General features: G+C 50.2%; 6 protein-coding genes across 6 annotated transcripts; 3 read left to right on the top strand and 3 right to left on the bottom strand.

Annotated features, from left to right (window-relative positions):
* Positions 1–579: 579 nt before the first annotated feature.
* Positions 580–1,920, bottom strand: HO133_004465 (uncharacterized protein; the record flags this gene model as incomplete). Its single annotated transcript, XM_037295382.1, has 1 exon — positions 580–1,920. One exon carries the CDS (start codon positions 1,918–1,920, stop codon positions 580–582), a length of 1,341 nt encoding a protein of 446 aa, XP_037157383.1.
* An 882-nt stretch (positions 1,921–2,802) lies between these two features.
* On the top strand, positions 2,803–4,055 carry HO133_004464 (uncharacterized protein; the record flags this gene model as incomplete). Its single annotated transcript, XM_037295381.1, has 3 exons — positions 2,803–3,266; positions 3,330–3,749; positions 3,797–4,055. The coding sequence occupies 3 exons, from the start codon at positions 2,803–2,805 to the stop codon at positions 4,053–4,055; spliced, it is 1,143 nt and encodes a 380-aa protein (XP_037157382.1).
* A 516-nt stretch (positions 4,056–4,571) lies between these two features.
* HO133_004463 (uncharacterized protein) lies at positions 4,572–6,054 on the top strand (the record flags this gene model as incomplete). The annotated part of the gene is made up of 2 exons (XM_037295380.1): positions 4,572–4,853; positions 4,933–6,054. The coding sequence occupies 2 exons, from the start codon at positions 4,572–4,574 to the stop codon at positions 6,052–6,054; spliced, it is 1,404 nt and encodes a 467-aa protein (XP_037157381.1).
* A 247-nt stretch (positions 6,055–6,301) lies between these two features.
* On the bottom strand, positions 6,302–8,917 carry HO133_004462 (uncharacterized protein; the record flags this gene model as incomplete). Its single annotated transcript, XM_037295379.1, is given in 3 exon segments — positions 6,302–7,094; positions 7,151–8,876; positions 8,896–8,917. 3 exon segments carry the CDS (start codon positions 8,915–8,917, stop codon positions 6,302–6,304), a joined length of 2,541 nt encoding a protein of 846 aa, XP_037157380.1.
* A 780-nt stretch (positions 8,918–9,697) lies between these two features.
* Positions 9,698–15,398, top strand: HO133_004461 (uncharacterized protein; the record flags this gene model as incomplete). Its single annotated transcript, XM_037295378.1, has 6 exons — positions 9,698–11,483; positions 11,805–12,543; positions 12,591–12,901; positions 13,034–13,290; positions 13,343–13,695; positions 13,748–15,398. The coding sequence occupies 6 exons, from the start codon at positions 9,698–9,700 to the stop codon at positions 15,396–15,398; spliced, it is 5,097 nt and encodes a 1,698-aa protein (XP_037157379.1).
* A 618-nt stretch (positions 15,399–16,016) lies between these two features.
* HO133_004460 (uncharacterized protein) lies at positions 16,017–17,371 on the bottom strand (the record flags this gene model as incomplete). Its single annotated transcript, XM_037295377.1, has 2 exons — positions 16,017–17,031; positions 17,085–17,371. The coding sequence occupies 2 exons, from the start codon at positions 17,369–17,371 to the stop codon at positions 16,017–16,019; spliced, it is 1,302 nt and encodes a 433-aa protein (XP_037157378.1).
* Between the last annotated feature and the right edge of the window lie 371 nt (positions 17,372–17,742).

The following is a 17,742-nucleotide window of genomic DNA, read 5'->3' as shown; positions in this document are numbered from 1 at the left end:
GGTGACTCTCGACAAGGAATTCTGATTAACAGAAGTGGGAAGGGTCGAGATGAATTGTTGATATTTAGTATATTGCTCAAGAGAAGGAGGAGGAGGAGGAGGAGGAGGAGGAGGAGGAGGAGGAGGAGGAGGAGGGAGGAGGAGGAGGAGCTTGATGCACTAGTCGGATCTAGCCGCGTTTGCGGGGTCTGCTGAGGTCAATCTCTCTCGACGGAGATGATGCGGGGTGGGGGGGCATTAAAAGACAGTCTCCTACCATCCTTTGCACGTGGTGAATACATGAAAAGTGAAAAGCAACGAATGGTCCTCGCGGGATACATATTTGTTATTATCATTATTATCATTATTATTATTGTAATTGAGGTTCTGTAATACTCAATAATAAAATCAATTTAGATTTTACCCTGAGGTCTAAGCAGCACAATCTTCTTCTTCATCTCTGCTCTCCATCTGCACCATTTCAAGTCAGCATGGCTTCTTTAATGTGGATGAACCTTTTATGAAGACGCCCTCGCGAGCCATGTCTTGCGGCTCAAGACCAAGGATTCGATTAGGAAGAAACTGCTCCGGAAAGTGCACTTACTCCTCGTTCTTCATTTTCTGTTCCTTCCCTCTTTCAAATCCTACCGCCATGGCCCCATTCTGAAAAACACTCGCGAGCTTCTTTCCCACCGAATCATCCCTCTTCGGCGCTGGACTTTTGGGACTCCTCGGCGAATCCCAGGCTCTCTTGCCGGATTCTTGATATGCTTTCACACGTGTGGCTGGGTGGCGCGGATCTCTAGCAATAGCTTTGCTTTTGAAATTGTCGGAGTCATGCTTCATCTTTGACTTCGCCGGTGAGTAGAGGCCTGTGAGTGTATTATACATTTCATCAATACCGTTCTGGAGACTGGCGCGCTTCGCTGTGGTTAGCTCGCCAGCTTGCCCATGCTGTGGCAGTTGTAGATCTGTGTGTGCCTTCTCTCTCCTCTCCTGTGTGCGCGAATGGAAAGCCTTTTTCGCACGGGATTTAAGAGAAGGCTTGGATTCGTCGTGTAGACTATCGACCTCAGAATCGGAGCAAGAGAATTGACTCGAAAGTTTTCTATCCTCGGAATTACCACTCAAAATTAGTGGTGCTGGCATGAGTGATCCATCCAGAACATCGGTAATGCGAGCTGACATTTCGGACGGCAAATAGCCGGACTCAGAATAGACTGGCTCCGGAACAAACGCGGGCAACACGGATGTATAGTCTCTGGCTCTCTCTTCAGCACTTTGCGTACGTTCGGATGGCGCCCAGCTTCCCTGGCTGGAGTCTCTCCTTGAAGCCGGCAAGCTCGAGCTAAATTCGTCATCTGAATATTCATATTTGGGAGCCTTCCATTCGGTAAAGAACGAGTTCCCTGATGGCTGTTTCCGACCTGTGAAGTCAGAGGCTCCGTGGGTATGAGCGTCTCGTGTCAGTTGTGGCCGTAGCGGTACTTTATCTGGTAACTTGGAGGTGCTCGACCGAGTCTCTGAGGGTGCGAGGAAGGTCTTGGAAGATAGTGCTTCGTCTTGTAAGGCAAATCTGGGCGTCCTTGGTCTCTCTTCCTTGAGGTTGGTGTATGTGGTGGATGGTTTCCTTAGAGTCATTGACGTGCTGGGTCTTTCTTCCTTAGAATTGCTGTAAGTGCTAGAAGCTTTTCTTGAGGTCGGAGCGCTGTGGGGACTGTAGGGAATGGCATCTTTCCTTGGAGTTGGAGGGAGCGCCTTGCTACTACTGGCACGGGAGTATGTGAATCCAGGAGTCAACGGTGAAGGTACAGCTATCTCCATACCGGAAAGAGACGACGAATGCTGATTGAGCAAGAGGTGTGTGGGTCTAGTTGAGGATTTGGCTGGGGACATCGGAGAGATAGGTGAGAGAGGGGAGATTGGTGAGATGGAAGACATGGTGAGATCGAGTTGCTTTGGAAAGCTTGACATACACGTGGAAATACTACCTCGACTTAAATAGGAAAGGAAAAAGCCCAGGTCTGAGAAGTGGATCACGACGGTCACCGAGAACAAAGGGAATATTTCAAGGCGAGAACAGCCACGTGCTTATAAATAATGATTGTAGACAGCGGATATGCCACACTATGAATGAGGAGGGACAAAGAAGCCCCAAGGCTTTGTACTGAAACTGCCGAAACCAGAAGCATTAGTGAAGCAGTGCTAGGTGAAAAAGGTCGCTTTCTTCTGGAACGTGTCTGGGACGCCATGATTCAAGAACCGAGAAAGAGTTGATTTATGCGATGTTCTAAGCGGATGCGGTTCTTTCCAAACTTGAACAGTCGACCAATGGGGCCTTTCTTATCACTCCCTTCGACAGATGTTGGTTGTTATTATTAATAATTCAATTCTATCGTGTATTTAGCTGGATGTAACACCTTCGATTCAGCGCCGTCCTTTGGTCAATTGATGCAAGGTTGCTTCGAGACACAAACTCTTTAAAAGGTCATCTACTGCATTTAATATTTTCGGATATCAACTCGTGGAAGGCCGTAGTAGTACACAATCATATAGTAGCTATTCCTCACTGATGGTTCTCCTAATGGAGAAGACCTCATGCTACGCCATCAGTTTCACGGAAAAGTGTTGAATGAGACGATGTTTCGATGTTTCACTTTGTACTTGTACTGTGCTAACGGGACCTGCCGTACTTAGGATCTTGGCGCTTTAAGGCTGACTCCGAAACATGGATTGTGACCGAGCACAAGACTATCTGTGTCGGCTTAAAACCAATAAGCATCATGATATTCAGTGCTGCTTTTTGCTGCTCGCAGGGACACCATGACTGATTATAACTCCACCGCACGAGCACTCGCTCTGCCCGTCTCGCCTTCTTTACCTAATATATCTCATCAAGGCACTCAAGCATCATGGACTCGGTCGAGCCAGTCGCTTACGAGAAACAACCAGGCTCATGGCCGACGGAGATCAAGCTTCATAGACAGGGCTCTGAATAGCGCGGAAAAGTTGTGGCGCCGATTGTTCAAGATGGTAGAGGGGATGACCGCTATCCAGTTGGCGCTGTCTGTCATTGCTGGCCTCGTCACGATTACCCTTGCCATATTGTTCCTAGTCTTCAGCGAAAGCATATTTGCATGGCTGGAGCCAGTGGCAGAAAAATGGAAGAATCTGAGAGGGGGTTGGCTGATTCTTTGGGCATTGACCTTTGCGACTGCGTTCCCTCCGGTAATAGGCTATTCGACCTGCCTGACGCTCGCTGGCTTCGTCTACGGCTTTCCATGGGGGTAAGCTATCACGCAATTCATGCCAAGTGCATCAATTTCTATAGGCAGCTCACACGATAACAGCTGGCCAATCGTCGCTTCTGCCACTATAGTAGGATCTACATGCTCATTCGTAGTCTCTCGAACGCTGCTCTCGAATTTCGTCAATCGGCTCGTAGCGAACGATAAAAGATACGAAGCACTGTCTCTCGTCCTGAAACACGACGGCCTGAAGCTTTTAGTGATGATCAGACTCTGTCCTCTCCCTTACAGCATCTCGAACGGTGCCATATCGACTTTTCCTACCGTGCAACCGCTTATGTTCGCCGCCGCAACTGCCGCTGCGACGCCTAAGCTCCTAATAGCAATATTTATTGGATCTCGACTTGCAGTCATTGCAAAGAGTGGAGAGAAGATGGACACGGCCACTAAAGCCATCAACTGGGCAAGTATCATCTTTGGTGTCATTCTTGGCGTTCTTACAGGTTGGATCATTTATAAAAGGTCGGTCTATGAAAATTCGTCAAAAGTCTTTATCTGAACCTTCGCAGGACACTTGCTCGATCGCGGCAAATTGAGGCTGAAGAAAGGTCTAAACTCCAGCATCCAGCAACACACAGTGAAGATGACTTCTCGGATAATCCAGAGGAATCGACTGCTACCCTCATTCGAGACGACCAAATAGATTTCCTAGGTCCCGACGGAGGCTCAGAGGGCTACCGAGACGACTTTGATGATAATGTCTTCAGGTATGGTGATGACGAAGAAGAGGGAGCAATCGGTCTCGACAAACAGCCGCCTCAACGTTAATTTCCGACTCGCACCCGAGTTCCTCAACATGGACTTACGTGCTCAAGTAGGACCAATTGGATAGTTACGGTGTTTGAGTATGAGGTAGAGCATTGCATATCGGCGCTTAGCATTGCAAGGGCACGTTTAGACGTACTGGTCGAATGGGAGAAGCATGCTTGGAGAGCAATATAGATGGTGCATATGAATAGATGCATTCAAACCGTGTATCATTTCCATTAGCCAATATTCATAGTAGTACCAGCAACAGTAGTACCAGCAATAGTAAAGTAGTACCAGCAATACTGTAATTACATTCTACAAGTCGCCAAGCCTAGAGCGCCGGCCCTCGGCCAAAAGTGAATGCCAATTCCTCCACCACACTCCCTCACCGGCTCTACATGTATATCTCTTACATACTCAAGGCAGCACTGATCTTTGTTACCCTTCCTTTCCCCGCAACAAGATCTGAATCTCTGCCCCGTTTCGGTCGCCCTTTGCAGAGCTAAAACTGCTTTCCACTTCCCAAGGCTACTCATGGACAACGATTTCGACAGCGTGTCATGGCAGAACGATCCAGACAGTGACAGTTCAAGACCCACCACTGCAGGAACCAGTCGACCGGACGAGACTGCATATGGAGCAAAATCAACCGGTAAAAGGAAAGCAAGCCATAGCTCAGCACAGGCAGGCGCAGACGCAGACCCTGTGGACCTTGCGGGCATAGGTGATGGGAGACTGGATTGTACAGTGGATACACCTCTGAAGGAGAACGATGGCACGAAAGACTCATACGTCTCCTACATGGTCACCACGAAGGTACGTTTCTGCCATTTCCAATATCCAAGCGCCCACTGCTCAAAATACGAATCAAGTATTTGCTAACAAGTGATTATAGACCGACTTCGCCTCTTTCCAGAAATCCACCGTCAAAGTACGTCGCCGCTTCACCGACTTTGTTTTCCTGTACAAGATGCTCTGCCGAGAATACCCTCAATGTGCCGTCCCCCCTCTCCCAGACAAGCACAAAATGGAATACGTCCGCGGCGACCGCTTTGGGCCTGATTTTACCCATCGAAGAGCTCACTCCCTCCACCGCTTCCTGAAACGACTCGTCTTGCACCCGACACTCCGCCGCGCCGCCCTGCTCATGATCTTCCTCGAATCCACAGATTGGAACTCAACTATGCGGACTCATCCTAAACGCAGCATCAGCGTCTCTGAATCAGGCACTTCGGTGTTCGACAACTTCGCAGACACATTTGTTAATGCCTTTTCTAAAGTCCACAAGCCGGATAAACGATTCATCGAAGTGCGGGAGAAAGCGGACAAACTCGACGAAGATCTTGGACACGTCTCCCGTATAGTAGCACGCCTGGCTCGCAGAGAAGGAGATCTAGAATCTGATTACACAGACCTGAGCATCCAATTCATGAAACTAGGAGCTCTGGAACCAGGTGTAGAAGGCCCAGTACATGCATTTGCCCAAGGTGTGGAAGAAACGGCCAAGGGTATAACGGCGCTGAAGGAACATACGGACCAAAGCTACCTGGGCAGTTTACGGGACATGGAAGCCTACACCTCATCATTAAAATCCCTACTCAAATACAGAGAGCAGAAACAACTCGACTACGAAGGTCTGACCGAATACCTCACCAAAGCATCCTATGACCGTGACACCCTTGCCTCTTCTGGCCATACATCACAAGGTCCCACCGGCTTCATACGCTCAAAGATTGAAGATGTGAGAGGAGTAGATCATGAGGTAAGTAGAAGAGATAGGGTGCGGAAACTGGAAATGCAGATTGAAAAGCTAGTGCGTGAGGTAGAAGATGCGAGAAGAACGACAGAGGCGTTTGATGGAGAGGTGGTGAGGGAGGTGGGGGATTTTGAGCGGATCAAGGCGGGCGAGTTTAGGGATTGTTTGGGAGCATTGGCGGATAAGCATGTGGAATTCTATTCCGGAGTGGTGGAGACTTGGGAGAGTTATATTAGGGAGATGGAGGCGGAGGGAGAGTGAAGAGGGTGATGGGGTAACGATTGTACATATGTAAGGGACCTTGCAAGGGAAGTAACGCATGAGGGAATCATGACATATGCCAACGAATATTAATAATACTTTACCAATACTCATGGTGAAAGTAAAGCAAATGGCAGTGAAAGGGGAAACTCTGTTATTGATGTCAATATGCTAAAGGAACTCCACGCCATGCAAGCCCCAAATTACTCTGCAACCTCCCAACAAAAGCTGCCATCCAAAAGAGCCCTCACTTCTCATCTCTGCTTTCCTTCCCTCTCTCAGCCGCTCTCTCAGCCGGTCCCTCATCCCTATACCCTTCATCATCCTCATCACTCAACAGCCCCTCCTCATCGCTCTCCCCCGCAAATGCATCATATAGCTCTCCCGCCCTCCTCCCCTTCTTCTTCCCACTCACGCCACCATTCAGCGCCACATCCTCATCATCCAGCACTTCAAACTCGTAGTCCTCCCTCTCGCTTCTCCTACGCTTACGGCGCTGGACGAAAAAGTACGTGCCGAGACCGGCGCAGAAAAGTACGATGATGGCGAAGGCGCCGTAAATCCAGACTTGGGTGCGCTTGCTGACGCCGAAAGTTGGAAAGTAATGGGGGAGGAAATGGGAAGACTCTGTGTCTTCTTCGGGTGGTTCTGAGGGAAGACTGGTTACGGTAGCAGATACAGATGCAGATGCCGATGCAGATACAGATACAGATGGAGTGGTTGTTGTCTGATGATCTGAGCTTGTGGGTTTTGCTTTACCTGTGGGTTTTGCGTTTACGGGGCGGTGTTGGTGGTCAGTCGGGTTTGCGGGGAGGTCGATTTCGCCGGTGACAGGAGCGACGCTTACGAACGATGGAGAGGCGGTCATGACATCGTGATCATCATCATCGTCCTCCTTGGGCATAGGGAGGAGCTCCTGAGATGAAGGATCGACACATTCGCCCCAAAGAGTCAATTTCCAGTCAATGAAGGAACCATTATGCTCGTTTACTTCGGTGTCTTTGACGACAACGCTCCATTTGCCGATGCCGGGTTCTCCCCTAGATTATGTCAGTTGATTTGGAGGTCTTGGAGTGGAGGCAGAATGCGAGCTTACCAATGGGCTACAGACATGAAAGTCCAGTCAACGTAACCTTGTTTTGCGTCGTCTAAGCGGCGTGTTACACTTAAGTGGCTGACCAAATTTGCAGGGCTTCGGAGCTCGACGCTGAGGTCGCCACGGCGGGTATGTTCAATGTTCATAGTGACAGTGACATGTTCGACTCTTTCCAGGTTGGCTTTCTTCATTTGGTCTTCGGTGACTTCAAATGTGCTTATTAGCCCCTCTACTCCCTGAGGGATGGGGTGTTTGACGTGCATCCATGGCGAATTCAACCATGCTTGTGGCTTAAGGAGATCGATGGTTTTGGCCTTCTCAACAACAGCGTATGCGTCTAATTTGCCATAGCCGTAGGCATGGCTAAACTTCCTCCCAATGTAGGATGTATCCCAGTCTTCATCCTCGTTGATTGGAACCGAAGTCAGGACGAGAATTTGTTGCAAATCCCGCCAAGTGAGCTCTGGTCGAGCTGACAATGCCAAGGCGAATATACCAGCACCCAGTGGCGCAGCAGCGGAAGTGCCACCATGGTTCGCGTAGCACTGATTGACGCCCACATCCGTAGTATGTATGGCATCCCCGCTGCCACTGCTGTAGGTGACTACCAGCTGAGCGGAACAGTGTTCCGAGTAATATGTTTGTTTACCTTTTCTGTCAATACCTCCGACGGTAATCGTGTAGATACTATTCGTATATCCATCAAAATTGCAATTATCCCCAGATCCGCGACCGTTTCCCGCGGCGAAGACATAGATGTTTCCCTTTCCTTGTCGTCCCTTTTGAATGGCGTTTACTACAGCCTTTCTAATCAGGATACCCGGAGCATCCATTGACCGTCCGTCATCTGGAGGACCCCATGAGCAGGAGTATATCTGATTGTCCTGAAACGCATAGTTCATCGCCGATGCTTCATCTTCGTCTGTGATGATCTTCGAAAGAATCCGGAGACCCCCAATCCGGGCACTGTAGGCCACGCCGACACCGCAGACCCCGTTTTTGACAGCAGCAATCTCCCCAGCGCATCTTGTGCCATGTCTGTCATCTTTGAGTCTTGGTTTGGGTTCATCCGTTTGTTCGTTGAAATCGTACGATCCTTTAGCAAAGTAATTATCCTTCAAATCGTCGCTGTACATATCAATACCATCATCGACCATAACGGCAGTGGCACCTTCGCCGGTGATGCCCTGTTTCCATACACCAGTAACATTTATATCGTGGCCAAGCTGTATGGTATTGAACAAATGCCATTGCTCATTGAATATGGGGTCCTCGATACTGAGTTCCCTTGCCAGGTCTGTCCTCTGGGTCACAGCTTCTGGGTTCGCGACAGGCTCTGTATTCACAGGTACATCTGCGACAGAAGCAGGCTTTGCACCTTCCTTACTTCCAGGGACAGGGGGCGCCCGATGTGGTATGGGAGGCAGGACGTTTCTCTTCACCATGCGAGCCTTAGTCTTCTGCCTTTGGGACCATAAAACTCCTTGCAGAGCACCAAGTCCAGTCAAGTCTCGTCTCCGCCGCCGCCGTCGTAGGTCTTCGAGTATAGCATCCGCTGCATGCCTTCTACGGCGGGGCGAGGAAAAGGTGTGGTGATCCGGGAGCTCTCCTAGCTTGCCTTCATAATCAAGGCCAAGAGCTGACGCAACCTGTTGAGGCGAGGCACCGGATCGGAGATGAAGGGCATAGTAGTCGTGGGTTTCGTGGGTGCGAACGCGTGGAGTTGCTGCCGAGGAGAGGCATACTAATGCCAGCAACCCTAGGCATTTCGGAAGCAGCATAATCTGAAAACAAAGGCTTCACAGAAGCGCCATGAAACAGGAGTGGGGTTGCTGTGAACGGTGGAGAGCCGTTAAAAATCCCTCAATCAAGATTGGATACGAGATGCTTCGAGAAGTGCAAAATGGGTGTGACTTGGAGACAATGCTCTTTGTCAAGCTGCGAGTGAGTCGACTACCATCAACGCCAATTGTAACGAAAGATGTGCAGGATGTGACCGCACGCTGCACTGAAGAACAAGCCCTAGTTTTGTGTAGGATATTATGATGATTAGGTCGTGCGAGGAGGGCGACTAAGGTGTCCTCTGTGAATACCTTGTCAACTTACTTTAACTTTGACTGCACCTGCGGCTGCGGCTGCAGCCCTATAAGAGGTGACTGAGGGGGCCTGAAGCCTGCCAGTGGCTGCCACGATGGAGCTCGGTTGGCGGGCCGGTGGATTTAATTGGGGGCTGGAAGCTTGGCGACTGGCTCAAGTGCTAACCTTGATTCTCCAGCCATGTCACCAATGTGACGAGAGCTCCTGTTTACTTTGGTAGCTTTTCTTCTGCTTTCGCTTTTTCCATTTCAGTATGCCAGACATATGTGGCCAGTTAGCTATGAAGATGTGTATACATCAATCTTTGACCTATCAAACATCATTGCCATAATGACCCTCTTTTTTTCGACCTGAGCAATCTACATTCATTTACTCGAGAGCTCAACCTCCATGCGCCTCGAATGATGAGCGTTTGATTTCTCCATTCTTATCAACCCTCAGTACAAAACCATGGAGACACAGCGCATGCAAATGCAGCGACTGTACGATGCAGGCACAGAATTAAATCAGGGCCCGTTGAGGGTTAATCCAAATCTCCCACTCCAATCGTCCCTGCCTTCGTCGCAAAGCGGGGATCGATCCCCTCCAACCAATGGTTTGGCAAGGACGACCTCCAAAAGGCGAAGGCCAACTGGGACTGGACCTGGAAGGACACCAATCGAGAGCTTTCCACAACCTCCTGCTCCCGAAGTACCGAAAGCACCACCTGTTTCGTACCGTCCTCCACATGGCAGCGAGACCTACAGCCCACCCGAAGGCAACTTTCCAGCCTCTTTTGCAGAGCGAGCGCGTGTTCTGACCGGAAAGTCACTACCCGCAGAACCACCAGATCTCAACCCTGAGCCCCTCCCTCAGCCAGCACGGCCAGAGAGACGAGGAAGTCTCAATCGTCCCATTGGTGGATTATACTCAGAAATCCAGAAGCACAAAAGAGACTCATACCCTCCCCCTAACGGTCCTATATCACCCAGGCGGTTCTCAAATCCAGCAAGCCCACGACAATTCGAATCTAGAAGTGGCAATCCTCCTAGTCGAAAAAGCAGCTCAGCAACAGCTCAGAAAACCCCAGAAACTCTGTCTCCTGCTACCCAGCCGAGTGCTAGACGTGCTCCAGCCAGTGTAGCGCAACCACAAGGAAGAGAGTGGGCGCCAGAGCATTCGCCGTTGCAGAAACTCGAGGTCGAGCTTACCAGCAAAGAAAAGAAACGAGCACGTGTAGAGGCTGCTGAACGAAAGCTTCGGGAATCTCAGGCCCGCAACAGGCAGCACGACTCTGGTCGAGAAAGTGACTTTGCCGCGGATCGAAGCACATCAAGACGTGTTTCTAGATATACTGGTGCTGCTAAATCACGAAGATTTCCTGACCAGACTGAAGTCAATTGGCCTGACGGGCACAGAGAACAACCGATTCGCGAATCACAACCACAACGAACTTCAGGAAGGACATATTCTGACTCCTACCAGCCTTTGTCTTCAAATCGTACCGGCAAGACATCTACAAGATCGACCGAGACGCCCCAGTCCGACCAGCACCAAGGACGAGGCGTGAGATTCCAAGGCGAAGAGGATACTGAAGATCTTGATGCCTACTCTAGCGATATGGACAAGGCAGACTCGCGCAGTCACAGGAGAAGTTGGGGAACGGAAGCATTGGCAAGATCAGATCAAGAACGTGCTGCTCGGAGAGACAAATTTCGTCGAGACGCAGTAACGGTGGGAAAACGGACGCCATCCAGAGACGTACCCACAGAACAAAAGGAGCTGTACAATAGTAGAGTGGAGAGATTGAATGAAGATGCGTCAGCCGCAACTTATGGAGGCGCACCAGACCCTGTACCACGGCATACTGTACAGGACCAAGGGCAGGCTACAAAATACGGAATACCTCCACAAACTGCTGCTGGTATCCAGGCCAGACAGATCGTGGGATTTGGCAGTGGGTCGCAGGGAGTGATCGAGGGTCACGCAGATCGAAAACATCACCTCTCCACCATCTTGCATCGAGGTCACAACCACACTGCCAGTGCGTACGAACAGCCCAATGCTAGGCCAAGAAATCTTGACGAGTGGAAGCAAGGAGGTACAGCAAGACTCTCGGCTGCTGATTTTGTTTCTGGGAAAGAGTCAAAAGATAAAGGGAATACGTGGTGGGAAGAGAGCAAATCTGACAGTCGCCGCAAATCGGGAAGAGCAAGACAGGCACAACCTCTCCAAAGAGACTATCAGGACAACAACGGTAAGATACCAGGTTCCATTTCTAGTCAGACAACAAGATCTGCAGAGTCGCCCTCAAACGAACGCACAATTCGTACAAGGCAATATGTGGGACACGAGCAATTTCGGAGGGTCAGAAACCACTCGGGATCGCCTTATGAAAGTCATGTGTCCCACTTTCTCCATCGTACAAAGAATGAGCAGCTTTCAGGTCTTTCGTCTGTGTACTCTTACTCATGTACCAATCTGGCTGATCACGACCCTGCACACTTTGAACATATTTGCGAGCCATACTTGAGCAAAGAGCTAACTTTGAGTATGCGGTCTGTCCGCATACGGCCAGCTCCAGCACTCGCTACCTTTGATCCACCACTCTACCTGAAATGTGGTCCTCTCTTGCGCTACACAGGCCTGAAGAGAGACAGACTGCAGATGCAGACTAGAAGTGGCCCATCCAGCAGCGAACGCGAGGCATGGAGAGGTAGCGTCATGATCGTCACAGCGGATGCCGACTCATCATATGATCCTGCACCAACTTTGCGCCTATTCCCAGAAGCAATGGATCTCTTGCCTCCACCACCGCAACATATTGATGCCGAAGACGGTCACGAGTTACCTGCTGAATATATGGATCCTATAGCGGGCTTGCCTAAATTGTCAAGAAGTGGAAAGACCGTATACGTCAAGCCTGTAGACGATCTCGAGCAAGGCGTGGACTTGTCGCGTCTTGAAGATGATGACGGGCTTTTCGAGGAATTCCGTACTGCTGCGGTTCCGACAGCTTATGGTACTCCCGACTTCCATCCAGGACGTAGTAATGGAACATCGCAAACGAATCCCAAGATTGGAGGTCGTGGGGAGAGGGCACCAAAGAGAGGTCAACAAGTCAGGGGTGTTCGACTCCATGCAGAGCGTGGTGTTACCTTCTGGCGTTTTAATCTGGAGGTCGAGCTGAGTGTACAACAAACCCGCGTTGCTTACAGTATCAACGGCTCGCCGTCTGTGGGATTCTGGATACCCGGAAGAGGCCAATCAATGAACGTGATGTTCCATAGCTGCAACGGTTTTAGTATGAGCGTCAAGTAAGTCTGGACATCTAGTGAAACGATTCATGCTTATAAAGGAACAGCCCGGATAACTTCTCTGGGCCTGACCCTCTCTGGCGAGATGTGCTCAATTGCCATCAGACACGACCGTTCCATGTCATGATTGGTGGAGGGGACCAGATTTACAACGATGCTGTCATGAGCCAAAGCCCACTTTTTCGGAAATGGCTCGAGATCAAGAATCCACATCACAAACATGAAGCTGACTTTTCGCCGTCGATGCACGAGGAACTCGAGACTTTCTATCTGGAAAGGTACTCTATGTGGTTCTCTCAAGGTCTTTTCGGCATGGCCAGTTCCCAAATCCCAATGGTAAACATGTGGGATGATCATGGTACGTTTGTGATCGGAGCAGACCTCTCATCTGGCAGATCTCACTGCGCCATCCACGTGTTCGATGTGATGGCGTCTGACACTGCAACGGACTTATATGACGAATGAGCGGTGGCTAATAACCTTTCCGCAGATATCATCGATGGTTTTGGTTCCTACCCGCATCACTTTATGAGCACGCCAGTATTTTGCGGTCTCGGAGCTGTAGCGTTCAAGTACTATATGCTGTTTCAGCACCAAAGTGTTCCAGACGAAGGGCCCGCTGATGAGCCAAGTTGGCTCATGGGATCTGCACCTGGGCCTTATATCAACGAGCCTAGTAGGAGTGTTTTTGTTTCTCTTGGGAAGAATGTCGCGCTTCTTGCTCTTGATTGTCGCACAGAGCGAACAGTAAGTGGAAGATCAGACAACGAAATCCCGTGATTGTGCTAATCCAGCACAGAGAGAAGAAATCCTAAGCGAGGCTACATATCAGATAGTGTTGGATAGGTGCCGAAGAGAGATCGTTGAGGGTGAAACGAAACATCTTGTCGTGGTGCTCGGTGTACCTATCGCCTATCCAAGATTAGTTTGGCTCGAGAACTTGATCACAAGCAGAGTGATGGACCCTGTCAAAGCCCTAGGCCGAGCTGGTATGCTCGGAGGCTTCCTTAACAAATTCGACGGCGGCGTGGAGATCTTAGATGATCTGGACGATCACTGGACCGCGAAGAATCACAAACAAGAGAGGAACTGGTTTGTCCAGGAGCTTCAGGAACTGGCTGCAGAAAAGTCGGTAAGGGTGACAATCCTTGGGTAAGTTTCAAGAACAGCTTTGGGAGTTTCTTCGATACTAACGAGCGACTAGTGGTGATGTTCATCTAGCAGCGGTCGGCCAATTCTACTCAAATCCTAAGCTGAAGATACCAAAGGACCGAGACCATCGCTACATGGCCAATGTCATCTCATCTGCCATCGTCAATACGCCTCCACCGAACAATATGGCCGATATTCTCAACAAGCGTAACAAGACTCACCATCTCGACGGTGACACCGATGAGGACATGATTCCAATGTTTATCCATGATGTGAATGGCAAGCTAAGAAATAACAAAAGGCTCTTGCCACGAAGAAATTGGTGCTCAATTAGAGAGTACTATCCAGGCTCCACACCTCCACCAACACCACCTCAGTCGGAGCCGCAAACCCCGAGCGACGAGTCTCCGCCCCCTCCAACTCGCCTTCAAAGGACCCTATCATTAACAAGGGGTGATGTAAAACCTGGCAATCTCATTCGCCGACTCTCAGGTCGTGGGCCACCGCCAAGCAACGACTATCCGCCTTCAAACAAGTACGACACTGGAGATTCTTCATCCTCGCCTCCGCCTGATGGCTACTTCCCTCCTCAGCCCAAAATACCTCAAAGAGCTGTCACCATCAGCGGCAATGGCGATCAACGCCATAGCTCCGCCCCTCTTCCACGTCCCGGCAATTTCCACCGCCGTCCGACCAACATGAGCGAGAAAGCTGCAGCGAAAGGAGGAGACCTGGATGACATGACAGGTCACATCAATCTTGAGCATGGACTGGATCTAGTCTTGAACTGTGAAGTCAACCAGAAAGATCCAGCAGGTATCACCGTTCCTTACCGGCTTCTAATTCCAGCGCTTTGGTACGAAGGAGAAGGAGACGTCAATACCGAGACGTATAAGAAGAAGGGCCTTTTATCTCGGCTAGGCAGTATCAGAGGTACCAGGAGAAACACTCTGGCCGGCAGTCAAGGTCGGAGCAACTGGGGTCGGCAAGACAGCCTAACACCAAGTGGGAGCGAGGGTGAGACTGAGGATGAGGATGAGGACGAGGCAGAAACTGAACCAGTCAAACCTCGACGATGGAGCTTTGGAGTCTCCCAAAGGAGGCAGTATCGAGATCAGACGCCCCCTCTCGAACGGGAATATGGCGATCAGCGGCCCCAGAGGCAAAGAGATTTCGAAGATCGTAACCAGCAGATTGGACAAACAAAACAGAAACCCTTCTCGATGCCGCCAAGGCAGAAAAGGCAATATGGAGAGCTGGGTCAGCAGCAAGGCCAGTTCGTTAATTCTGATTATGACGAGGCACGGTATGATTCTGTTGATTATCACCAGCATCTTGATGCGAGTCCCCCAAATCCGAACAGCGGGTACCAACGCAAGCCGAGTAAGGTCGACCGCATGCTGGGTGTTGGTCCTATGGCGCGTGCCAACAGCTCCTCAGCGAACGGTGGGATTAACCCGCCGAGCTCCGCCGACGCTCATACGAGTGTCCAGACTGGCGCCCCAGGGTATCCTGAGAGTGGCGGCTCCGAGAGCGAGGAATATGAAGAAGAGCCGCCTAAGAATTCATCGAGGCCCGCTTCCCAGGGTTATAGTGGCATTGAGGCGTATTCGGAGAAGAAAGATACAGGGTGGAGAAAGTTCCTGAATAAGGTCAAGGATATCGAGGAGAAAAGTTCTGGCCGACGTCCCCCGGCCAATTGAGGATTGAGTATGGGCGAGGCTCAAAGGATGGAATAAGAAAGAGTAGAGGAATGAATAATACAGCATCATTTCGTTGCAGCGTTAAGTTGAGTCTTCACTTGACATAATTCTAATTACATAGCGATTCAGCGATAGCAGTATGCCAATAATAGTATTTTTAAATGGTTTGATTAAATCTGATGCAAGTGGTTCTACCTATCAGCAAGTGCTAACTGCACGAATCTTTTTCCTTCCTGATGATAGAGCTTAGAACGCCGTCGCTATGTTTCGTATTGATCATTGCCATCTTGCTGCCAGGCAAGCAGATTATTCCGCGCTATGCAAGAATCACTGTATCACACCTGCTCATAAGTTAGGTGGCCCTCTTAGCCCGCCTCCACCATGGTTAAGCAGGCGAGCTACCAAGAATTTGCAGTCTTGGGTGCTGAGTCCTTCTACTTTAGCGCCAGCTTCAGGAATCATGCCGAGGAAAGTCGCCATTCATTCATAAATTGGCTTCAGGTTGAGCGTTCAACCACGAAGAAAACTTCTTGTGGGTTTTGGTTCCACCCGTGTTTCAGGTTCTTGTACCGCTTTGGAGTGCCACTTTGATTTCGTACCTCGCCCACAAAGTGCCCATTATGAACTCTGCTTCATACTCCCACACCTAGCACAAGTCCACCACTCGCTCTCCATGAAGTTCCCACAGGAATGACAAGACCAACCTATCGGCTTCTTCGGCAGCTGCGACGTCCTGGCCTCAAGAGACATGAGCGACTTCACTGCTTTCTTGGAATTGCTATCCCTGATTGAGCTAGGCCTAGCTTGAGTCGAGCCAATTGTCTGAGGGTTTGATAGGGGCAAAGGTGGGGGAAACGAGCGTTCGGTACTGCAGGCATCGCAGCAGAGATAGTTGGCTGGGTTGACCAGGGTACATATTTCACAGGTCCAGGGGTCTGAGAATGGTGTTTGGGGTTTGGTGGATGGAGGTTGAGTGTGGGGGGGAGGCGTGCTTTGTCCGTAGCCTAGATCAACCGTGTTGGTGATAGGAAGTATGGGTTTTGTGGATGCTGGAACTTGTGGTGCAAGGTTAGATCTGATTCCAGATTCTGATTTGATTCTGTTGAAGCCTCCTTGGCTGCCAGCGGGGTTCTCTTTGCTGGGCGGAATGTAGGCGTCACCGTACTTATCTCTCTCTTCTTCCTGGACGAGGTCAATGTAGGCGATCATAATAGCTTCTTCGTTCGCATCATCCTCTTCCGCTTTGGTCCGAAACCCTTTTTTGTTCGTCTCCTTGTCTATCTCCTTCTCACGCTCGGCACCAACGCCGCTAGCACAGCCTTTCATAATCGCAGCTCTCCTCGCTGCGGCGTCTGCAATCACGTTCCTGATATCCACGCCTCGCCGTACAGGAGCACCTCCCAACTTTTGCCCTGATCCTGCCGTGAGAGTTCGTCGTTTCTCTGCGTTGACGCGAGCTAGGCGACGGGCTTCATGCATAGGGATAAGACCCCTACCGCCGAGCTTGTGGCCTGTGGAGAGGAAGCCTTCGCCTGTATAGCCTTTGCGAATAAGTTGGTCGTACTCGTCGCGGAGTTGGTTCCAGAGGTTGTGGAAGGATTCGTCGTGGGGTCCGAAGACGATGTGGCAGAGTCTGAGAAACGGCTATTAGTTATGTAGATGGTACAGCGCCATGAGTATTCTTACTCGTGTAGCATTGTATCCGTGACCTCCTCCAGAGGAAGAAACTGACGCTCGTCGCCAGGATACCTCAGGCGCAGGCAAATCTTCTGTCCTTTATTTATGTTCAACCCTAACAAATTACGTTCCGGTGGATAGAATTCCGTCAAAACACCGACTTTCCACCCTCGCTGTCTCATTATGGGCTTGACCAGGGAGGCGATTTTGCGGAGGGTTTGCAGCGCCTCCGCCTCTCGGGGGCGCGACCTTTCATGCTGATACTCGGAGACAGCAGGATCATGTTCGAAGGCCATGTTGACAGTTGTGTTGGGGAAGGCTATTGGTAGCTATGGGAACAGTTCAGAAGAGAAGACTTTGGTTCCTGGTAGACCATCGTGTGAGGTGGTGCATTGCCTCCAGATGTATCCAGAATCGTGCTTACGAATGCCTTCTGCCATTCACATGATTTCAAAGGTTCCTCCACAGCCCCAACTCCAAAGGTCAGCGAGCCTACCCTTACATTGGAAGATATTGATTGAAGAAGGAAGAAGAAATAGAGCAGAGCCACGGAGTCTCCATTACGATGGGATCACGTGAGGGTGATCGGCTAATCCTTGGGTAAACGTATTTATGCCCCTCGAGTCGAGGAGTTCTTACCCTCATCCTACACCTTGGCGAAGTTCAA

This window comes from Letharia lupina, assembly GCF_014066315.1.
Source record: "Letharia lupina isolate WasteWater1 chromosome Unknown contig_2, whole genome shotgun sequence".
NCBI lineage: Eukaryota > Fungi > Ascomycota > Lecanoromycetes > Lecanorales > Parmeliaceae > Letharia > Letharia lupina.
Note: the sequence above shows the minus strand (reverse complement) of the source record. Positions and strands in the feature narration are given on the sequence as shown.